Source organism: Bemisia tabaci, chromosome 4, assembly GCF_918797505.1.
Source record: "Bemisia tabaci chromosome 4, PGI_BMITA_v3".
NCBI classification, from domain to species: domain Eukaryota; kingdom Metazoa; phylum Arthropoda; class Insecta; order Hemiptera; family Aleyrodidae; genus Bemisia; species Bemisia tabaci.
In genome coordinates, this window is record NC_092796.1 from 38,483,542 (window position 1) to 38,508,958 (window position 25,417).

Consider the following 25,417-nt stretch of genomic DNA (forward strand, 5'->3'; position numbering starts at 1 on the left):
CAAAGCCCGCTCAAGTCCCGGCCGAGGGCTTTTAAAATGCGATAAAAGCCGGCCGGGACGGAATCCATGATCCGTGGATAGCCAGCCATTCGAGGGGTTCGGTCGAATGTGGTCGGAGGACGAGGACGTATCTGATAATTTGATGATTTTTTCTGAGGCGTTTGTTGGTTAGTGTTCTTTTAAAAAAAATCAACACTGGAAAAAAAAAAAAAACACATTGGATCTAGAGTCCAGACCCTTAAAAACATCGACAAGAAAAAGTACTCTTGATTCAATCAGAATCTAGCTTAAATCAAGAACCAAGCCTCTTAATTTAAGCGGATTTTGTTTTGATTCAAGCTTAAATCTGATTGAATCAAGGGTATTTTTTCTTGTCAATATTTTCAAGGGTCTGGACTCTAGATCCACTGTGTTTTTTTCCAGTGCGGGTTTGGAGTTTAGTTATCGATTTCATTTGACCTAATGATTTGGAAGAGGTGAAAATATCTTGCGGATGATAAAGATGTCACGTTTTTTTCCGTTTTGCCTTCAATATGTTTGAGGTAGGCCAGAGAACATCCTGCATGCAGCATTTCACATCAATTCGAGGGCCATATTTGAAAGCCAACTCTCAAGAAAACTGTTAAAATTCTCGTTTTAGAAACCTCTCTCAGAGTGTTCATGAGGTAGAATTTAAGTACGAAAGTATCAATAGAATCTTAAAATATCAAAGGTGGTTGACAACACTCAACATGTTGGAGAATATTTTAACAATTCTTCAAAAAGGGGTCAATGTCTTAAAGATTTTTCGCGTGAATACCACAGATAGTTCAATTTTACGTTAGGAAGTATGCACAAAGGGTTTTCCAAAACGAACGTGTCAACAGTTATCTCACGAGTTTTTGGAAATTGCTTTTTTAAAGGTCACTTAAACTAGGGTTACGTTAAGAATCACACTACAATGTGTCGTTTTTGAAAAAGTACGAGTTGCACAATCCTGCAACATAAGCCATACTGTGACTGATTTGCTCCTGTCCATGCACTCAGATCAAATACGTCTAGGCGGCTTGGCGGTGACTTGTATTGATTGCTGAGTTCCAAATTAATTAATCTAATTTGTTCCCTGGCACTTCCATCGAATTCAGACCCCTAAACCCTGCATCTTCTCTTTGTCCCAGCCCACAGTTATCCGTGTGAACTCTCTCCCATCTTCCCGTTGCGTTGGCTCACTTTACCGAGAAAAAATTCTCCCGTGCCCATCCCATCAAAGACTTTAATGAGGGTTCAAGTGAAAACGACAATTTTACCGCATTACGAGCTGGCAAAGTTTTTTGAGGGAACAGTTGCGAAATGGCGCAATTTTAATTGTTATGGAAAATCCCTTTTTCTTGCAGGATTTTCTATACATTCTGTAGATTTCCTTGACTAACCAGGGATGTTATGAGTTTTACCACTCATTTTCAGGTTATAAAACGAAATTAAAACGGCACCTGCTGCGAAAATATGCATTTTTATTTCGTTTTATAGCCTAGGACAGTAAGTGGATAAAACTCAAAACGGCCACGGTATCAATAAGCACCTAGAAAAATGGAACCTAGAATTTTTTTTTTTTTACTTAACGATGATATGAAAGCCAATGCTAGGCTGATGACTGCCAACAACATCTCAGTGTCCATACGGCGTTCCTCCTTAGCAACACACATCTTTCAAGTGCAAACTTCTTGATCCGTCGCGAAACAATGGTTGATTTTCTTTTATCTAAATTAAAAAGCAAACAAACCCGAGGAGACGTGTCGAGGATAGATCTCAAATAGGCCAAAGTCAAGGCCTGAACGCTCAATTCTTTCTCGCAATCCATTATTCTTATTCTTCCTTGTCTCCTCCTTCCCCGTCTTTTTCAAGTGGGCGCATATATCAATGCGTTCTGAAAGTGTTGCATCGGACACTTGAAAAATGCACCAATGTAAATATTTGTTGAGGATATGAGAGGATCTCACCTCGTATGTGGGTTTTTATGACACTACCTGGTTTGATAAGCTTCAGGTACCGTTTTATGATGTCTACAGCTTTGGTTGACTTCGTCAATGGCTACATTGGCGATGATTTCTTTTCAACCATGAGAGAAATTCAATGTCAAATTTTCCCCCTACATTTTCAGCTGTTTTTAAAAGAAATTAAAAATGTCGATTTTTTAAAGAGTTTTCTCTAAAACTGCCATCGAGAGGACAATAAAAAAAGAAATAATTATTTTTAAAACAGCTGGAATCATTTTTCAAACAACTGGGATTCCTCTGTAGGAAATGTTCAATAAGTATTGGATTTCGGCCGACATTGGACGGGTTTGGGTGGAATGGAATATGTGATAATTTATTAGAAAAAAATCAGCAGAAATAAAGGATTCTTCTTGCACAATTTATACTGTGAAAGTTATTCTCAGACAAAGTTGAGGGGAGGGAAACATATCCAGTGAAAAAACGTATCATTCTAAAGCGTTTCATGAAACTTTTGTGGGCATTTTTTTCCTATTTCAGTCAGGAATACATATTCTTATTTGCATTATAATTATCGAGACAAAAATCAAACATTATAACGGGAGAAAGTAGTTTAACCACAAGACGCCAGAAAAAATGTATTCACAGGATGCTATCTAAAACTCAAAATTTTCATCCTGAAATTCTCTAAGATCACAAATTGAAAAAAAAATGGGAAAAATGCATTTAAAATTTCGGATCCTAGCGGTAAAATACGGAGCGATGAAAAGTCATCTGCTCTATCCGGTAAAATAAAGCTAATTAAATCATAGCTTATTCTTTCTCCGCCAACCGGCTTCGCTCCGCCCCCCCCCCCCTCTTTTTTCTCTCATCTCCTCTGTCCGGGGCCAATGAATAGGAGAAAAAAGGGAAGAGCGAAGAAAAAGGTCCGCCGTTCCACCACTTATAAGGAGGAAATTAATAGCTGAAATGCTAATGTAATAAATTCCCCCGTGTAAATCGTCTTTAAATCCAATAAAAACCATTATGATTTTAGCTTTTAAGTTGGAGCCGATAATTCAGTTCTCCGAGCTTGAAGACGCTGCACCGCAAAGTCCAGGAGTCAGGCTCCAACACATTTCCTTTTTTCCCGTCTTTTTTCGCCCTCTGCCTCTTCCTTAATGATTTCCATCTCATTAACGCTCTTTCCTCTCTCTCCTTCGTGTCCGAGTCCTCTCTCCTTATTTGAGAGCTTTCTCTATTGTCTCATCGGAATTAATATTTTTCGATTCAAAATTGAACTGAGACAAAACCGGAGTAAATTTTACAGCTATTTGAGGCTAGTGCATATACCGCTAGTACACAGATAAAACTATGTGTGTTCTTATGTGTTACTTTTAGTTGATGTGGTAAAACACAAACTAAAACAAATTGTCGATTGATTTTGGTACAGTTCGCGGTGAATTTAGCGTAGAAAACAAGGGAGGGACTGGGAAAGTGCATTCCTTCGATTTGCGACGTTGTATATTCACCACACGTTTCTTATTAAATTTCTTCGAGGAAAGGAGCTCGCATTTTCTTTCGAAATTGTTCACGGTCTAGGGACATTTTGTGTTTTACTTCCCATATTAACCAAACTTTTGTGCTGAAATTTCTCTCAGTGTAAAACACAAAATAATCCTTGCCTTCAAAAATTGTAATAGAAAATGCCAGTTAGTTTTCTTGAGGAAATTTAATAAAAAACGAGTGATGAATAACAACGTCGCAATCGGAGGTTTGCATTTTACCAGTCCTTTTCTTGTTTTCTGCTCTAAATACACCGCAAATTGTTATAAAATCAACAGGAAATTGGTATTGGTTTGTGTTTCACCTCCTATATCAACCAAAAGAAACACTAGAACACGTATCATCCTAAGTTTTCTTCTTTATAATAATTTTTTTTTAGGCGAGACAGCCACAAAAATGTAACCACTAACAGGAATGTTTGAAAGTCACATCTAAAATTTTACCCAGCGTCAGAAATCATTTTCTTGGCCATGAGCATTTTCTTAAACTAACAAAAAAAATAAAAAAAAAACAGGTCTCTCCGTTCAAACAAATCTGATTTTTCTCGGTGTTTTTCCATGAAAAAAGCAGCCTTTTTATCCTTCGAGAAGGGTTGAAAAAAAACATAGACATCAAACAACTCGATGAGAAATTAAACAATTTACGACGATCGCTAATCGTTCTTGCTTTGATTAACTCTCGAGGAAGCTCGCCACAAAGGGAGGTCAGTAGCGCAAAAAGTGCAAAATGAGGGGGAAAAACTTTTTCCGGATTTTTTGCCTCCCCATCCTTTGACTTCCCGTGCCACTCGCCAGGATAATTTCATTTGAAAAATTACTGAACTAAACTTGACTAACCTTCAAACGCCAACTTTCCAGCCCACAAGCAGGGCTCTCAGCTCCGCAAAGGAGTTTCTTTTGACCGCTGGAGATACTTTTTCTCGCATTCTTTAGTTTTTTTCCTTTTCTTTTTCTCGGCTATCTTGCGATAATTATTTGAGCTCCCCTTGATTTCTGTACCGCCGGCTGGCTGAATATGCAGAATTCAGATCTTTTGGCTTTAAGTTGATTTCTTTGGCTACTTAAGCTCATTTTCAGAGCCCATCAAAGATGAAGAAGCATGCTCATTGACGTTCACTATGGTAGCAGGTCTTCAACTTAACGTAAAGCCAGGGGACGAGGCTGTAAAACAAAGAAAGAAAAACACAGGACGCTTTGCCCAGTGTCTTGGACATTAATATGCGAAAACTTACAAAACGCTGACTTAGTCGCTACCGTGGTTACTTTAGCAATATCAAGATGTAAAATTAACTGATGTGGCGGTTAATTCAGCCTTTTGTGAGTTGTCGCACACTTTTTTACATCCAGAATGTTAAATCAGCATCCTTTTTTTTCGATGTTTGTTGCAATTATTTTTCCTGGTTGAGCAGCGTTCAGCGACAAAACAAAACAAAAACAAAAAAAACAACAAAAACAACAAAAAAAAACAAAAAAAAACAAAAAAAAACAAAAAAAAAAACAAAAAAAAACAAAAAAAAACAAAAAAAAACAAACGATGTTGGAAGGTAATGAAACAATCCCATTAAAAGAATCGCAGCAAGTAACTACATTTATAATGGAGCGACATTTTACGACAAGCGCATGCATGCTCCACTCTTTCCCCAATCTTTTCGACTGTAAAAGAATGTGAGCTCGCGAAAGCCATTTCGGCTAATTACCAACGAGCGGAAATTAAAGTCATTTTGGCTCGCTGCGTCAAAGAGACAGGGAAGAGGAATCGATAAAAATGCACAAAGTAGCAGTGCAGCAACAGGAGCCACTCCGCCGAGCGAATCGTTTATGTAACATTCTTTTCTTAATCTTTCGACCCTTTTAAAAAAGTGCACGGTTAAATTGCACTTTTTATCAGGCAGGCCTGACCCAATTAATAATAGACTCAATTGTAGGTCAGAAGATTAGCTAAAAATTTCGAGATCGCTTCATGCTCAGCGGGCGAGTGTGAGTGCATGACTGACTAGTGGATAATTGCATTCGCGAGGCACGGTTGCCATCCAATGATGGATGTTCCCGATTTTACAACAATTTATAAGAACAAAGTGCACGATTTTCCCTGAAATTTGGCAAGCTGGGTATTTGAATTTAACTGGCACGCATTCGAATGCAGCCGTAAAAAGTACACAGGTCTAATTTTTTATCATATCTCCCGTGATACTCCTCTTTATCTGTCTCGACTGCTAAGAAGCGCAATTTAATGTCAAATAAATTGTGCCTCATCCACGTGCTTTTCAGTGCTGCCAAAACGTGCCGGGATTCGATGACAGTTGAGAGAATTTTGCGAGGCTGTGATGCTGGTGGCCGTGAGAAGAAAAATTGTCCCTCGCAATGTTTTCCTCTCAATATTTTCTTGCTGGGTGGACTTCAAACAGTACTACGCTTGATTCGACGGCAAATGATACATTTTTATCTCAATTTGTCTCCACAAAAAACGCCTGTCTTTTGCGCTAAATATTGGAATAAGATAGGAAGTGATGCAGTTGAAAATTCTCATATGGAAAGTCTTATTTTTTTTAGGGATTTCAATACAGCAATAATATGCATTAAAACGCAGGAAACATAACTTTTTGAGTCAAAAAATTTCTTTCCAAGATAGTTTTCTTATTGCCTCTGTTTCCTTTTTTCATGTATTTTTGCTGCGTAAAGAGTAGAACTATTTATGAAGAGAAATACCTTCTTGATGTATGGGATCTAACATGAGAGAGGAAGGGAGGGACACAGAAAACTGAAACTGAATAATTGATACAGATAACTGAAAATAGTGAGGTTGAAACATTTGGCTACACATAGAATTCAGCACCAACCCACACTTCCCATCTGACGTATTTCTCCATTTATAGTTTTTAAAACAAACTTTTCATCGCTGCATATGCGAGTAAAGAACAACGAGAATCACTTTTTGCAGGAGGATGCCTTCAGGAATAAGATTAGAGCTTCTCACCGCTGGTTAATAGAGTTCCAATGCGCCTGCCTCTTGCTAGTTATGCAATATCAGATAATGGAAAGGTGACAACTGAAAAAAAAAAAAAAAAAAAAATGCTGTTAGATACATAATTAGCTTTCTGAATTTTAGCTTTTGAAAAAACAACAGCTTAAACAAAGCTCATGAAATCCTCAATTATACTAAAATTATAAAGTTTATAACTATTATTACGACTATAATCATATTAAAAACACCTATAAATTGAGTTTTAATTATTCAACTACAATAATAAATATAATTAATAATATTTTTAAATTAAATTACAGTTATGAATAGTTTCATAAATTGACTTGTCAATGGAGACTAAGTAATATGTCAAAAGTAAATCCAAAAGGATGTTTTCTGAGGTACCTATAGCAAAGAGTTTTTACATTTTTGATTATTTCTTTTTCCGAGGCCACTCCTTACTCTCGTCAGAAGAGCCATGTTTTTGTAAAGGTCCACCTCTGCTCAGAGACCGTGCAAATAATGCTTTTTTTGGAGCTCCCCTCTCCCCGTCTTCGTTATCGTGCTAAAAGCTTTCGCGAATTGGAATGAGGCTACAATGCTACTTTGCCGAGGAATTCTTTTCAGGCACTTTTTCAACTGGAAAAGTCGCCGGTTCCCTTTTTCCTTGGCCCCTCTCCCTCTCCCCCTCCTCATTTTAAAAAAGGCAAATTAACAAGCTCCGACGTGCTTTCAATTTTCTCCCGCTAACTTTCACGGCCGATTTAATCCATTCTCGGGGATTTTTATTTTCTACCCCGTATGTAAATAATTATTGCTGCGAAGAAAGGGGCGGCCCCATTGTCTCGGAATATCGGCGGAGAGAGGAAAAAAGAGCCAAGATGGGAAACGTGAAAAAATTAGTGAGAATAATTTTCATCCCTCTAATTGGTCGTCGCTTCCCTGGCGCGGGAGAAACTACTGCGCGAATCAGACAACTCGGAACAGACCCTCTCCGTCAATGGGCTTTCATTATTGTATCGCGAAATAATCTTGATTCATCCCTTATTTTCTTGCGGAAACATCCTCTCCGAGCAGTTTCCTCTTTCCTCAGAACTTCTGTAACTTTAACAGTCCCCGGCTGATCATCGAAACTCGATCGAGGGTTTGTCAGAATACCTTGAAAAAATTAAAACCAATACTTTTTGTCAAGATCATTTGACAATGGAGTGGTTTTTCAATTGTTTAGCCACGTGATGCAACTACACATACTCCATTGTTATCCGTGTTGCATATACGCACCAAATTAAGTCACGTGATTGAAACTCGATCGACATGTTGTCAAATTTTTTAAGTCCATCGATTACATTTGAAAATCTTGATTTCTTTGTCATGATTATTCGATAAAAGGGCGATAACATTTCAATGATCAACCCGCGTGATTATTCCTGGACGATCATCCACCCACCCCCCTCCCACCAACGCTGATCTGAACAGTTCATTTAAGAACCTCGTACCGATAAAAACATTTCTTGAGATATTATTTTGACTTGAAGCGTCGTTTAAAATTTGCTTTTTTTTTTAGTTAAATCAGCATGGATCAAACTCAAAGTCAATTTTTCGAGTGAAAGAACGCTGTTTTGATGCAGTCAAGTTTATGATAACCAAACAACGTTGCTTTAATTCATCAAAACTGACTTTAAGAAATCCGCACGGATTTTATTTTTTTAAAAAAAATACTTTGTCGATAAGAAAAGGCGCTTAAAGTCAAATTAATATCTCAAGACAGATTTTTTCAGTGCGGTCCGAATCGCCAGGTTTTCATCTCTCGCTCCAATCGACACAAAAATTTGGCAATCGACGAGAGCCTTTTTTCGAAGACGATAACTTTAATTGTAAAAACTGAAAATAATTGTACACTCACCCATCATGAGTCGACCGCCTCGCGATCCGAGACAAGAAAAAGAGCAGGGAATCATGAGCTCTTCTCACCTCATTAATTTGGCGTTCGGAGCAACATCTTTTTTATGGGCCGTCTCCCCATCTCGGAAGGACGACACTCACCGCTTATAAGTTAAAAAGGGTTGCAGAGACAAACTCAATTAGGATCGGGAAAGTTTGTTGTCAGTGAATGGAAAAAATTAAGAACAATTTGATTAATGACGCTGCGGCTCGAGTGGGCAACAGCAGTAAACCGTAACATCAACACGGAATAACATAACCACCCCTCGGGATGAGCCCTACGGCCCGTACTACTCCATACGTTTCAGGGCTCACGTTAAAATTCGAGTTACGCTCTTTTGCAACAATTTTTTCTTCCGGACGAAGGGACAGCGTCTCAGGCGTCCGCGAGGGTGTCTTGGAGCACTCGGGGGAGGAGGAAACGAAAAAGAATAAAAGTTTTATACATTTTTCGAGACGAAATTCCGTGAAAATAATTCATGGCACTCACCCGCGGCCCTGGCGGAGGGTCCGAGCAGTCGTGGAAAAGTGAGGGGGAAGAGCAATAAAAATATTGAATGAAGGGCGTCCGGGAGGGAGGGAAAAAATTACGGGCTTTGTGGATATAGACATTTTAATGAAAAGGATTTTCGGGAACGTGATTTTATTCAAATATGGTGCTCCGGAAAAAAGTCCGCGTTCATATTTCCTTTAAATTGAAGTTGAGCTCCTCGGTTTTTTTCGCGTGTCTCCGGCGCCGTTTCTGGACTTACGGCCTGGGTGCGGGAAAAAAGAGAGGAATCGTCTTCTCGCTGATGAAGGAACGTAACTCCAGCACAAGGTTGCAAAATTGACTCGAACAATTCAATGTTTTACGAAAATATACCTGTGCAATTTTTGTCAAAATTTGTTCGATTTTCGCATAAGATTAGAGGGAATATCGGTGGAATTTGCATTTAGAAATGCGCAAGATACTCGGGGTAAGAATTCAATTTACGAGGAGAAAGTTGGCAACATTGAAATGTTGTTACGTCCTTTCGTGAGAGAAACGACGGAATAAAAACCATTAAAAATTTTGAAAACCACTAAGTCCCTGGCCAATATTTCCACAAAAAAAGCGAAAAAAAAGTTTAGATCATATTGAACACAGAAATTTCTTATTATAAGGACCAAATAATGGTTAAGATTACCAACGTTTTTGTTAGCCGTACGAAACCTCGCGCAAGTCGCATTCTTCACTGAATATTTTGGTTATCCGAGTATAAGTCCGTTTCTCGTAACCGACGTGCACCGACTTTAACCACCCCCGTGGTTAAATTAGCTTACAATAGTGGTTAAAGTAGCATTTATTTTCTGTTGTAAAATCTACGTTGATACATTGCAGTCACTTTTTTTAGTAATTGAATTTTTAAATCAGCAATTTATAATTTTATCCGTGTAAACAAAGAACAAAAATTCTATTTTCCCCCAGAGCAGGTTTCTATTTTCCGAGTGCATTTAGGCTCGTTGTTGGAAGTCGCCGAAGTTGGAAAGACAAAACTCGAAATCAGGGAGTATGTCAACGGCCTGGGACCTAGACAAAGTGCGTAGGGACGCATGCTCGCACCGGGAGCGAGCACGGAATAACAATGATAGGACAAAAAGAGAAACCAGAGATGAAAGGGACACAAGGAGGACAGAGGGATAGGGGAAATTCGATAAAATGAGGCCCCCCTTTGTGTGCAAACTAAGAGAGATAACCCCTCCCCCTCCGCGCTCCCGCGGAGGAGGACCAATAGTACTCGACGCGCTGCCCCGTGGTAGTTGGTACTCAGTCAACTGTATTTCCGGCCCTATCAACAGTTCTCTTTTAAGTTACATTAGCTGCAATACTCAAAAATTATTTTCCCCTCGCATGCGTGCAAATTGCAGCCGGGCACCCCCTCCCCTCGCCCCGACGAAAAATTGATGGAGAGGCAGCGGACGCGGTTGAAATTCGCGTTGGATGCTGTAATTCGCTTACAAATATGTGGCAAATTTTGATTAGCGTGAAAATGAGCTGAGTAGTAACGTGCGTGTCAATTTTCTGAGGCATATTCACTTAAAAATGGACGTATATACGAGGTATGTTAGATTAGAAACCGGATTTTGGTCATAACTAGCCTACAATGCGTCCAAGTTACGTTTTCTTGAGCTTTTCTGATAGCTGAAAATATATTTAAGAACGCTACGTTCACAAATTTGAAAAATCCTAATTAGCTTCGTTGGTATGTGGCTTGAAGTAAGGCAACCTCAAGGGTGTTTTGCGATTTTTATGTTTGACCGATCTTGTCTCTCTTTTTTCGGTCTTGCACAACATTTTTCAACCCACAAGGACGATTGGAGTTTCGTCTCCATATCGTAGCCGTACACTAAAGTATTGTCACCGAAAATTATCCTATCCAAAAATGTAGGATCATTGTTAGAACGTTCAAGCAGCTAAAGGTAATTTGACATTTGGTTGGATTTTCGTTCAAAGGACAACAATCAAGGGGCAAGTGTACCTGAAACTCGATGCGTGTCTACATATTCTATCAAAATTGTATGTACAGAGCCTTCAGAAATATGACTTTGTTCAACAACTGTTTTGAATCGTTTAACCCATTCAAAACAGTGGGAACATCTCATACAATGATCATGGTAAACTTTTCTTAGCATATACCAAAAGTTTCGGTACAAGGTATACCGAGTTTAAAACAAAATTTAATGTTGAATCTTTGCTCTGTCAGTGATCGCATGCTAAAATCGCAAAACGCACCTGACTTACTCGTATTCAAGATGACACAGAATAAACACTGATCAAAATAAACAAAATCTGTGAACGTAGCGTTCTTAAGTATATTTCCAGCTATCAGGAAAGCTCAAGAAAACCTAAATCGGACGCATTGTGGGCTAGTTATGACCAAAATCCGGTTTCTAATCTAACAGACCTCGTATGCTACAAGGATCTATGTGCATAGGGTTTACGTGGAACATAGTGCCTTTTAGCATAAATACGTCCAAATGGAACTTCAGACCCGATCAATGAAAGGAATTAGTTCAACGCATGGACCACATGGCCAAGTCTCATTAAATACGGAAAAACGGTTCATAATACAACATCTAATAGGAAACAAATCGTGGTGACATACAGAATGACACTAACTATAAAGTTCCTAAAGGTGGATGGGAGCGTCTGTAAATATGATATTTTCACAACGATTTAGCTTTAAGATTTGCGGTAAATATTTGAGTGGTTCCCATGAATATCTCAACATTTGTTTTTTTTTACTGGCTCTGTTGAAAGTTTTATCTTGATCGAATAAACCTTCATTCCCTTGGACGGTCACATAAATTAATTGTTCATAATAGTGCCACTTAAATCTATTTTTGATGTGAATCGCATTTTGCAAAAAGGAACCAGGAGCACGACAATGTCTCTAAGATTGTGCAACGTTATTCACCTTATAAATACAAACTGATCTCAAGCTTTATCTTTACTCCCAATAAATTATAGATTCAATACAAATATTATCCTTGTAAATTTGATTTTTTGCATGTTTTCAGTAATTTTATAGCATGGTTGCACAATTCCAGCATCATTGGAATGCTCTTGGTTCCTTTCTGCAAAATGCAATCCATATCAGGAACTGGATTCCAGTTAAGTGAACCAAACTTCGGTTTTTAAGACCGAAAATTGGTGTCCATTATGAACCTGACTTTCCTCTCTCCTCGTACTCTTCATCGCTATAATGTTCCGAGTTGGCAAAAAAACATCCGAACAAAAGGAGCGTTTCATTTTAATACAGAGACAATTTTCCTTGAAGAATGAGAGTGAAAAAAGAGGCGGAGAGAGGCCAGACAAAAATATGGTTGATACAATGATTAGGCCGACGAGCGTCCGTTGCGGTCTGGCTGAGTGCACGCAGCTGGAGGCCTGGGCGGTGAAAAGTCAAGAAAACACCGGAACACATCCGTGTTATTTACGCGAGTAGGAAGTATGCAAACACTTCCCGTGTTACGGGCCCCCGCCGATATCTCAGAGCCCTGTTCTCTCGCTGCTGCCGAGGGAACAGGGAAAAAATCCCTCAGACGCTCTCGCGAAGAAAAAGGGAAAAGAAAGAAATACAAGAAACGGAAAATATATGACTTTGGGATCGAGGACGAATGAGAACTCTTAGACGGTTTTTCCTTTTTGCCGGAGGCAAGTAACTACGTCTCGACGTTACAAAATTTCAACAGATCTGTGGCGAAACTACAGAATTGCGTATTTCAGTACTAATAAGTTTAAAATCAGTTAATAATAAATAATTAAATGAACAAATAAATAAAAAAAAAACAAGAAACCTCGGAAGGAAACCGAAACAGGCAGCGGGGGAATTAAAAGCAGCATCGCGTCGTCTGAGTCATAACCGCGGAAAAACGTGTTGGCGACGTCCGAGTCACGAGACCGACATTGCCAATTTCCCAAAAATATTGGCCATTTGGTTTTTCCATAGCAGCAATGAATGTTGGAAATCTCCTGATGACTATAGAACCAGCGGCCTATTAATCGAAACCGATAGAAAAAGCGATAGACAAGTAAAGACAGATCGATCACATTCGTGGAAGTGAATGGTTGCAGTGGACAAAGGCAGTAAGTAATACACAAACTATCAGTAACCCACGAGAGATCGTATTGTTGGCCCACTACTTCCCCCCTTGTAATTAGTCTGTAAAACCGTTCCAACCAACAGAATCGCTTCAATTTCTTTCGGGTCTTCTTCGTCCACTACTTTGTCTATTATTTTAAAAAAATCAGCCCTCTGTCTACCTTGTCTAAATCATGAATTCCTTGGGGAACTCCCTTACCAATAGTCATTGCACCGAGATCAATGCAGCACCTGGATGCAACTATTCGTGTTCGACGGATGTCCGTGTTGCATATATGACAAATTGAAGGCGCACTGGTTTTGATTGTGCCCAACGCGCGCTTTTTAGAGTCTTCAGTGAAATGTTGTTAAGTTGAGCAGGTTCAGTATCAGTCCTCACATAATCAGCACAAAATCAACACCTTAACCGGTGTCGTTCATTTGGCAGAGTGGGGGGGGGGGGGGGAGTTACCGTACAAACCGTACCAAATACGTGTTTTCCATCCGAAAAACGGCAACCTCGCTTCAAGAGCGTTTCCGCGGCTCCGCGGAGGAAACGAAACGCGCGGGTGAAAAACCGAATTCTTCCACGAGCCCCCCCCCCCCCCCCCGCGGTCCAGGTGTCAGCCGCCTCCCCCTTTTTCGTCGCCGCAATAAATCGCGGTCGGCGGCAAAAAGGGCGTAACTGCATAGTCCTACATAAACCGGGGAGTCGCGCGCGAACTTGTTATCCCCCCGCGATGATGTTTGCAGTTTGCTCCCTGTTCGCCCCCCCCCCCCCGCTCCTGCCCCCCGCGCCACTTATCTCGTTCGGGATCGAAGCGAAAAATAAAATCCCTCCTTTGCGCGAGCGAGGCGTAGGTTTATTTATTTATCGGATTTACCTGGACTCTGACGGGAGCCGGGAACTCAGGGAAAGGGGGTGGGAGGAGGGGGGAGGGGTCTGTCACCTCCTGTGAGCAAGCTCGAGATCTCCTGTTCCTCCGGGACGAGCATCCGGTCGCAAATTTTCTTCTCGTGTCGTAATAGAAAGCTATCATTTCTTGAGTGTTGACGCGTTCGAGGATTGGATGTATGCAGAAAATTTCCAAGGGGTTGAAGGAACGTACATTTGTATTTGTGGCTTTGTCGGGTCAGGCTAGAAGAGGTCTACGGATCAACTTATTAAAAGTCGAACAGTAAAATTTCAAAATACAACTTCGAAATTCAATGGATTTTTGATGAAGTGAAGTATTTGATGAAAGAAATAGCTGTAAATTTCAGTGCAAGGGTAAAAACGAAGAAATTAGAGTCCGAATGTTATAGATTAACAGGATGATCTGCGCTTTCCACTGAGAAAAACATGGTCATAAGAAAAATATTCGTAACAAAATGGAGCTAGCGTTACTAGCTGATAGGGTGGGAGCTTTAAACCTAGGCAGGTGCTGAAAACTTTTTTCTTGATTTTGCACTGAGAATCGTACCCTTCTCCTCAAATGAAGTTTCAATACTCGGTTCAGATGTACTTTGTGTTACCGAGGCAGTAGTCCAGTAACAATAGGAGTTTATGAATGCAAAAAAGAGGTTAAAAGAGGTTAAAGCTGATTCTAAAGTATTTTTGGGCGCTGAATCCGAATTTGATACTTCCCACCAAATCCGCCTTGTGTGTTTTCCGGAAAACTGCCGAAAATCGCGTTTTTACTCGCTTTTCTGAGAATAAATAACTTAATATTCGTGGGAACGGAAAATTAGTTATTAGCAAAGTTGTAGCCGAGTAAATTTCTGACAAATTCGAGAGGGGTGAACAATTTTTAATAGGCTTTATAAAGCTAATTTTACAAAGAACAAAGACTTCGTCTCATACAATTTTTCACTCAGACAGCGCATAAGGTCCATCTTCTCAAATATTAAATTTACGTACTACATTTAAAGGAAGCGCACCCTTGGTAAAACGGCAGAGACATGATCTCGTTGGAACTTTCACTAGCTGCAATGAATTCAGCACTCACCGGCCAAGACCAATAATCGATCGAAGCGACTCGGCCAGTCGAAATAAAGTTCGATTTTTTCCTGCATCCAGCGGCTGCATTGTGCCGGCCATGCAAGTGCAGTGCAGCGCGAGGGGTTGGGGGTTGCCGACCGTGGGGGAGGGGGAGCGGGCTCGGCGGAGGGGAGGGGGAGGGGCATGCTAACTGGGCTCGGTTAAGCCTTTTGTCTATGCCGCTGCTGCGTGCAAAGCTTTGGATATTCGATAGTTTCCAGCCTGCGTTGCCTTTTCAGAAAGCTCCGCTGATTTCAGGGGGAGGGGTATGAAAATATTGAAGAATTATCTTGAACGGAAAGAAAGAATACACACGAAATTTTGAAAAATAAATATGGTAGGCGTTCATGTGATAGAAAGTCTAATACGTCTCTGAACGAAGTGACCGGTATCATAGTTTCGTCTTTACTCATTAAACTTCATTTTGCGACCAAGAGCCACTTTTAAGTCTCATTCATACACTTTTTTGCGAATTAATTTGAACGATGGAAAAGAATACAATCAAAATATTGAAAATTAGGATGATCGGTCAGTATTCATTTTATGGAAAGTCTGCTATGTCTCAGAACGAAGCAGACGGTATCGTAGCTTTGATTATAATTACTAGCCTCCATTTTGCGACAAGGAGCCATTTTCCCCTCTAACTTATAAAAGCTCCTCTCTGAAACCGATGGCAAATATATAATTTCTGAAATAAGCCAGAGATAATGGGGTTGACGTTTTAAAACGTAGTCCAATTATGTGTTCTCTGACTATCGGAATAAAACACCGAAGGAACCAAGCTACATGAATGAGATAACTATTCGTGCTTGGGCGTAGTCAATCTTGCCTACTCTAAAAATTGAAGGCACAGATTCTTACGGACGTCTTTTCTCACATTACACATGTAAGACCAATTTAAGGCTGCATTTGAGTATTAATTTTTTCATTTTGACTAATAAAATACTGCCTCTGTTTATTGAGGAGTAAAAAGAAAACAGATCTAATTATGATTAAAAGGTAACCTTTTGATTTGACTTAAAACTGCGAACAGCCATAGATGGCCGAAGTCCCAGTAACCCCTAGATGCGTCTGTAGAGCGTAAGAAGGCAATTCATATCGTGCTCTCCCTATATCTGCCGTTCAAAGTAAAAAACACCAGTACAGTCACAGTATTTCCAATCAACATTTTTGCAATTTTTTCCCAGGAAAATGCTGTTTTACCAGATAGTCAACAATCGTTTATGCTTTATTTTTTTAAGTCAACTCCGGCATACCGTAAGAAACTCAAAATGAATAAGTGAAGCATTGAGGTCATTAGGTATTTTTATAATGAATTAGTACGTGTAGAAGAAAAATATAACATTTTTAATGGATCTACGACGTTTTAACTGCGGAGAGCAGGTATCGGTGCTCTAAATGAAACGGGAATGCTAGACGAGCGAAGTTTGGCAACGGGGATTTCACGTGTGTGAAAATTGCGACATCACCAGCCTTGACAGTTCGCGAGAGCCTCCCCTTCGTGCGCGACGGGGGGTGGGGGGAGGTTGGGGGAGGGGGTCGCCCGGGCTCGACGGGCGTGTCCAAATCGGGGGCGGGAAACTATCACCCTCCGATTAATGGTAGCCTTCTGGGCCAAGTCCCGCGTGTCCTTCTTCCGAGTTATAGTTCCTGCCACTAGTCTTGCGCCCGGCTACCGGGCCCCGGCAGAAATCCCTTTTTTTTGCCCCCGGACCCGGAGGAAGCCCTTGTCGCTTGTCCAGAATCCCGGGTGTAAATCTGGGTTTTTATTTTTCCGGCCTCCGGGACGTCACGTCGCGTCGCATCACGTCGTGTCGGGGCGGTCACCGGGATCCAACCGGTTGGGCACTACCCGTCGTTTCTCATGCCGCAATCACACGCTGAATGTGGGAGCTGAAAGTGGCTTGAATGTGGAAGTCATCGGACCGATGCCTGAATTTTGCGCGTGACGCGCAAAATTCAGCAACGATTCTCAGCGACCATCGGATAATGTCGGATTTGTCTGAACTATTCGAAAAGATTTGATACACATTTGGATGAAAATAACTCGAATTAGTGGAATTTCAGCTGTTGAGCGCTGACTGCCACATTCAGCTGCCAAATTCAGCGTGTAATTGCGGCATCAGAAAAAGGAACGTAACTTCATCTCAACGTTGCCAAATTGGTTGCGTTTATGCTGGATGACACTATCCGGAGTGATTTATTGTTACAACTGCTATGACCCGTCGTTTGTAAAGCATATTTGACTAAATTTTTACATAAAGTAATTCATTTTTACATTTTTACCCATCACGCATAAGTTCAGAATGCTTTCCGGCTCTTACATCAAGAGGTACTTAATGGTGGGTTCAGTGAAAACTATTTCGCCTTCAATTTTTTGGCTATGCAATACGGACATCCGTCGAACACGTAATGTTGCATCAAGGCGCTAATATAAATATCGGCGCACTGACGTTTTAATACGAAAGGTCCCCAAAAAAACTTCATGGCTATGACTAATGTGGACTGCGAGCTGATCGTTGAGATTGATAGACAAGGGATGAATTGAAGAATCCTATGTTTGAATCTTGCGGATGCATAGGCCAAGAGGGAATGTGATGGACTAAATATGCTCTCGTAGGTTGCCGTTACAGTTATATACCTCGCCTTTGTCCATTGTAACCACTCGACCCCACCTTTAGGATCGCTCCATCACTGGAAAAAAAAACACATTGGATCTGGAGTCCAGACTCTTAAAAACATCTAGGAGAAAAAGTACTCTTGATTCAATCAGAATCTAGCTTAAATCAAGAACCGAGCCTCTTAATTTAAGCGGATTTCCTTTTGATTCAAGCAAAAATCCGGTTGAGGCAAGAGTATTTTTCTTGTCAATGTTTTCAAGAGTCTGGACTCAAGATCCAGTGTGTTTTTTTCCCAGCGATTTTCTCTTTGTCCATCGCTTTGTCTATCAATTCCAACTATTATCAGCTCGTAGATGATTCTAATTGAACCCGTCCAAATATTATTGATAGAAGAATCGAATTCTCGCGAAACAATAAGATTTCGCAACGATGGGCGGCGGATTTGTTATCCCTATGTACTTCGGAAAAGAATAGCGAAGAGAGGGGGGTCGATAATAGGCGACCTTTACTCAAATCCGAAGCCATTTTCTCAACTTATTTATTGTTCTTTTTATTCCGGATCGGTCGTGCTCCTCGGCTACCCATGCATGTTTATAAGATGTTCGAAATGCACTGCCGTGCGCGGGAAAAACCGCGTATCCGACCGAGAGATCGCCTTAGAGTTACGCTGTTTTGTCCGCCGGGCGAGCTCGGCGCTTCTCGGAGCCCGTTTTATGTGTTTTTAAAAGGAGAGCATGAAAAAACTTTTCCACTTTGCGGAAATAAATAATTTCCCTCGATGGCTAATTTATATCGATTCGTTCACCTATCAACTCGGCACGGCACTCATCGTTGTCGTTTGGTTAATATTATTTCGATCTAATGTGTGTATTCTGCCCCGATGCGAGGTTGCCGGATTCACAGCAAATTTGGTGACGAAAATATTGGAATATTGATCGCTAAAAACGAAAAATTAATTCCTCCGATTGTGAAATTGCAAATATCCGCTAATATATTAATTTTTTACGAGAAAACCGACATATAGTTTGCCTCGCAATTGTCTGTGAATTATGTCTTTCCAATTTAAAAACTATTCAACGAACATGTCAAGGAGATATTTTGCCTCGATTTATTTTAAAAAAATAATAATAACAAAAATTGTTGGCGATTTTATACGTTGGAATGAAGTTATGTATGTACCTAAACTTTTACTCGGTTGAGGCAAACATAATCAGATAATATTACATTCTCATTTAACATTTACGCAAGATTGTTAAATTTATTCTCCCAATATTGCGGAAATATTGAGCCAGCGTTAAAGAGTAATCTGTTAGGGTAATATTTAACGGATGTTTATTCAGTATCTTTTGCGAAGGATTAGCGATTTTCAAAGAAATCAATTGGAATCAGTTATCTGGCTCCTAAAATCGAATTCGGCATCTAACCAACTTCAAACTCAATCTGCTCGAAAAGATACACTTAAGATTATTGGTCCTGACACGAAAAAATTCGAACTGGAGCTTTTGCAGAGCCGTTTCTGCGCGCTTATTTGCACTTATTTTTCTACCTCTTCAGCCTGTAAGAATCGTAAGAGTGCCCCCTTCTTTCCATTGGCGGGCACTTTTTATCTCCTCGCGGAAGAAAATCTTGATGCACCATTTATTTTATGAAGTAAAGTCAATTACCTCCCTCAGCACCTTCTTTTCAGTTTTTTTTCTTTTTTCCGAAGCCCTCTTTTTCCGTTTTTCCCGCCACTGAGCCCCTCCATTTCTCTTCGGAAGAACCAATAAAACGTGATAGGAATACATTAATGCCTCACCAACCGGCTATTTACTTTCCTTCGAGACCATTTGAGGCTTTTGCGGTACGATGATGGCGCATTTCATTATTCACAATTTGCCGCGATTGGAGCCATCTCGCCGAGCCGCTAGAAAGGGAAATATTTATGAATAATTTTAGGATGAATTAATTTGCTCTGTTTGAAAGTAGGTGCCGATACCCTGGAAATTAGATGCCTATTTTTCAGTTTCAAAAGAAAGTGCACAGATCACTGACCGCAATCATTCTCATAAAGCAATTAAAATTATATCAAAAAGATTAAAACCCTCCTCATTCTCTCGACAAGAAACCCTGAGCTTTATACTTGGAAGGTGAAAATTCTCAATTTAAATGTACAGTTTCCATTATAAATAAAAGTTCTTTCGTCAGAGACTCACAGGAGACTCACAGAAGTTCACAAAGAATGTAACATGAACCAAAAGATTCAATAGTTCGATAAATCCATGCATTAAGAGAATTTGCACGCACATTTTTTATTGCTTCATCTGAAAGTGCTTAAAGAGCTGATTTCACAGTTTTTTTTATATTTTTCTTCTGACATGGTAAATGCTTTGAAAATGTATTCAAAAGTGAGAGAATGCACCGCCTAGTGACGTCATCTGGCGGCATTTCCCATTTAAACGCGTGTATTTTAGCAGAATCGGTTATTTTGCCATATCTCCTCTAATAATTGCTTAATTTATGGATGAAGGGTATCTTGTGTTCAGTTCACTCAGTAGATTCCACTTAAACACGAAATTCATCAAATTTTAGACCCTTGCAAATTCACCATTACAGTGTTTTCAAAATCGTGCAACTTCTTCTTTACTTTTGACGATTCTTAATAAATGTGCAGTATTAAAATGTACGCAATTATTTTCCTTTAAAATTAGCAATTTCCTTGGTGGGAAGCGAAAACTATTTGCTTTGGGAGATTTTTCAGATAATTCGTCGCCTACCTGACATAAGGGCGTAACTATACTCTGCCATGAGCACTGTCTTCGATACAATTCAATGCTTTTCCGGGCTCATCTCAAAGTGTAGTTATGCCCTTATGTCAGCCAAGCGACGAATTAAGAAGACGCAACATTTCTACCACACTGCAATCGCGCCGGTTCCTTTTTGCTGAATGCGATCCAAATAAGCTTACGAAACTCGAATAAGATTCAAAACAAGACCACGACTATTTCGCACCTTCCCTCCGACATTTATTGTGACAAGCAAAGGAGACATCCGCGACTTTTACAGTTACGCTCCTCGAACCTGTTTCCCCCTTTTTAAAATTTTTTACCCCTAGGCGGAAGTGAAGATGTGTGAAAAATTGAGATCCCTGAATTATTTGGACAGTGCGAAGCGAAAGAATGCCATTTTATCCTCAACGTGAACCCTGGCACGCACCCAACTCCATGAGATCCAAGGCTCATCCCGCACGGCACGTTACATTTTTTCACGGCGCGCTGTCCATTTCTCATGCAAATCAGTCGGGAGTCGAGTGGGCTAAAACAAAAGGCATCAGCTCTTTAAACCTTCGCTAAGAAGCGCAGATAGGAGGGATCATTTCATGTAACCTTTTGTTTTAACTCTTTTTGTATCTTTTTCCCCCTCGTCCCCGTCCGCGCGCACACACACACTCACACGCATCTTCGTCTTCCTCTCCGTGCGCGGTAGCAGCAAGATATTCTTTATCAACTGAGTAATTAATATTCTTTTGTTTTAGAAACGAGTTATGTTAATTTATTTCAAAAATCTCATTACCTGCCCAGGAATCCTTTCTCCGGGCTCCGGTTCCCAACGCATACCCGTCCACGCGCATGCGCGTACTCGTCTTAACTGTGAATCTGCTCAGAGGTTTTTAATTGAATTTTTTCATTAGCACCGGGGAAAAAACGGTCGCGAACCCTCATCGATTCGATTAATTAATAAAACCCCCGCGGAATAGCGCGAAAACGTGAGAAAGTATTTCCATCGATGAAGGTCGGCGTTCGGCCACCGATATGGAGTTGTTAATCGGTCCACTGATACCGATCTTGGTGAGTGCTCAACTTCGTGATGAGAATGCGGTAGGAGCAAAAATCAGATTAGACGGAAGCCAGCCGATTAAATCGAATTTTCTTTCGAGGTTTGGAGCTAGTTTTTGCACCCGGACTTCTTGGTTACGCAGTTTTGGATCTCAGCCTTGGTGACCAGCAGCCTGATTGTTAAAACCGATAGACAAAGCTATAAACAAGGAAGACATAGGGAGTATGGAGCGATCCTATTGGTTCAAATGGTTGGTTCCTATAGACTAAAGAAGAAATTGATGTACCAACTATAGGGTCTCTCGTGGGACGCCGTTAGTTGGTCTATATTATCTACCTTCTTGTCCGTTACAACCACCCGCTCCCACCAATAAGATCCCTCCATATCCTTTTCGTATTATTTGTCTATAGCTGTGTATATCAATTTCAACAAGCATCCCGCTGAGGCGGTACTTTTTAGAATTAACAATCTAGGCGATGTAATCGGGTAGGGCAACAGTTGAGTTTAGAGGTCAAGGCTATTTTTCGCCTACCAATGATTGATAAGCAACCTGCTGAGCATAAAACCAAAAAAAAAATTGCCTAATGAATGTTTCGGTAAGCACTCTGCTAGGCGAGTTTTTGTGAATATGGTTATGTTTTCTAAGACAAGTGTTCCACTCTTCGGTCACCGCTCAATATTAGGCAAATCTGATCGTTAACTCTCTAAAGTCATTTTACATTAATTTATATTTTTCATTTACGTATTCTGTTTTTGTGTTTGCAGGTGAACGACCGTACCGATGTCATTTAGAGGATTGCGGACGCGCCTTCATCCAACTATCGAATTTGCAGCAGCACTTACGGAACCACGACGCCCAGGTAGAACGAGCAAAGAACAGACCTTTCCATTGCTCAATTTGTGGCAAGGGCTTTGCCACAGAGTCGAGTCTGCGAACGCATACAGCCAAGGTAAATATCTCCTCCATTATTAAATATGAACTCATAATGGTTCTTTTTGTGTCAAGGAAAGTTGTAATGGTCGCGTCAAAATCAACGGCGAAGCGCGAATGATCGATTCTCGATATTTCCCCACACTGGAAAAAAAAAAAAACACATTGGATCTGGAGTCCAGACTCTTGAAAAAAAACATTGACTAGAAAAATGACTCTTGATTCAATCAGATTTAAGCTTAAATCAAAAGGAAATCTGCTCAAATTAAGAGGCTTGGTTCTTGATTTAAGCTTAAATCTGCGATTGAATCAAGAGTATTTTTTCTTGTCGATGCTTTTAAGAGTCTGGGCTCTAGATCCAATGTGCTTTTTTCCAGTGCATTTGAACCCATGGTGAAGAATCGAATATTTAGGTGTGCATTACGACCACTCTATTTATCGATTATTTTCCGTAAGTCTCTATAAATTCCTATGGATTCAACCTAAAACTATTCTAAATTAAATTGAAAATTGAATAAACGAATCGTAGCTACAAAAAATCTCACTTTCTTAGGAAATAAATTTTAAAATACAAATTACACTGGAGTAGAGAATAAGAGCGTCGGAAGGAGGAGTAAAAATTTTAAAGGTACGCCGCGAGTAGGTCTGTGTGTGAAAAATAGACGAAGAGAAAGAAATCCTAAACAGAAACGAAAGTATTCGCGCATATACTCGCACCCAATAATTTCAGCTTACCTTTAACCTTTGCCGGAGGCTATTGTAACTAATGGCTCAAGATAATGGTCGGCTGTTACTAATAGCTGTTATAAAACTTGTTCCCCAGCTCATAAACAGTCCTTGCAGGGAGACGATCATTTTAATTTTATATCTGTATTAAATAACTATTAATGCAGCACCAACCGGCTCCGATTTCAGTTTGCAATACCACCTATATTTTTCTCGTTAAACGTCCATCGGGAACCAGAAAGGAAAAAAGTCCATTAGCTTTGATATGCATAAAATTAACAAGCGGAAGGTGTTAGATTCTACCGTGCTCTCTTATTACTCTGTTCCCCGCTGAATTTCGAGAGGGGTTTTTATCAAACGTCGAAGTTGTTGTACTTGGATATGGTCAGAGCTCCAGAATTTGTCTTTTAGGTAACGCTTGAGGTTTGATGAAAAAGGAACGTTTGTTCAAAGACCAAGATAACGTTCCTGAGGAACATTACTCAGAGCTAATTTCGTTAAAATAAAAGAATCTGCCCTTTTTGGGGTTTGAGATCCTTTCTAATACCACTGCGCTTTAAAGAGTTGGTTTCACTCGGGTTATTTGGTAACTCTGCACACCCTGCGGTCTGATTATTGAAATTGATAGACAAAGTTATGGACAAAGCGGGCAAACAGAAAATTGATCAATCCTATGAATGGACAAAGCAGGTAAGTAATAACGGCTTCCCTCTATTTCCTTGTTGTCTTATTTTTCTATCAATTTGTCTATCAATTTTAATAATCACTCGCTGTCTATCTTTCTCGCAATGATAAAATCCCTTGGGGTGAGAAGGGGGGGGGGGGGGGGCTCTCGCATTAATCGCGTAACGGCGCAAGAGACGGAAGGCGTTTTGAGCTTGTGTGATCGGACGAGATTGATGCTAGCACCTTGATGCAACAATTCGTGTCCGACGGATGTCCGTATTGCATATCCAAAACATTGAAGGCGAACTGGCTTTTATTGAACTCACGATTAAGAACCTCACGGTGCAGGAGACGAAGAGGTTTCTGAACTGGCATGATGGAACGAGATTGATGTTAGCGTCTGGGATGCAACTATTCGTGTTCGATGGATGTCCGTATTGCATATCCAAAAAATTGAAGGCGAACTGGTTTTCCTTGTACTCACAGCAATGATGCACATTCACGTGGCGCGCCATTCAGAGTCTTCGTTGAAGTTTTGTGCTGATGAGCAGATTTAGTCGGTCCAATTAGGTTAAAATTGAGATTCAAGTAGGTGTGATGGCGCCTTTTAACGCAACATAATACAAGTCTATCAATTTCGATAGGTGATCAGCCGCTGGAGTGAAATGCACTCCAGGTTTCACACCGGAATTTCGAACAGTCCTCGGGCGAATCCTCCTGAGGAAAATATACGAGCGAAGAAATGTTCCGGTTCTATTTGAATTGCGGTTTAGGTTTCGGTTTCACTGAGATCAAACTTGAAAGCAAGTTCAAGGCGAAGGACCTGTTGAGGTAGGGCGACGTAAAACCTCCCCGCCCCCGCCCTTCCGCCCGGTATGAGCGCAACGGGGCGGGGGGTGGGCGAATCGACTGTTTATATGGGGTGTGTAAGACGCGCGGCCGTATCTTGAAAGGAGTCTCAACTCCGAAAACACCCTCGTAATTACCCAATCCGCGACGGGAACGGGGTAGCTTCGGCATCTTGCGTTGCCGCTGACACCTCACAAAGTTTAATTTCGGCCTCGCTTGAATCCCGTCGTAGATAAAGTCATGAAGACATCTCGGGTGCTGCGTAAACGGTCAACTCCACGTCAATTGTCAAACGTCAAATGTCCATTTCCACGTAAGCCTTGTTTTACATATAAATCCCTGCATTCTGAGTCTCATCATGTGGAAATTGACATATGCCCTTACTGTAAATAAGCGACGATATTTGCGACGGTTTAGCTTCCCTGAGTCAAAGAAACGTGAGGTAAAGAGAAATGGACTCATAACTCTAAAATCTCGCTGTGCTCACTAGAAAAAGTCTTTTGGATCCAGAGGGAAACAAGGAAAAATGCCCTTGATTTAATACAATTGTTACTTGAATCGAGAGCCAAACCTCCTTATCTAAGCGGATTTGCATTTGATTCAAGTAAAAATCGGATTGAATTATAAGAGTAATTTATTTTGTCAAATTTTTTTAGAGTCTGAACTCTGGATTCAAGACACTTTTTTCCAGCGTCCAGTAACTCAAATTCAAATCAGTGGCGAGGCGTGAATGATCGATAATCGATACTTCCTCCTTTGAAACT

General features: G+C 40.4%; 1 protein-coding gene across 7 annotated transcripts in view; it reads left to right on the forward strand.

The window, feature by feature from the left end:
• dati (zinc finger protein datilografo) overlaps positions 1-25,417 on the forward strand; it is a 169,018-nt gene that overhangs the window by 106,668 nt on the left and 36,933 nt on the right. For all 7 annotated transcript variants that reach the window (XM_072299807.1, XM_072299806.1, XM_072299809.1 and 4 more), the window contains one exon: positions 22,247-22,431. In XM_072299807.1, coding sequence (XP_072155908.1) covers positions 22,247-22,431 — 185 coding nt within the window. The remainder of the gene's footprint in view (positions 1-22,246; positions 22,432-25,417) is intronic.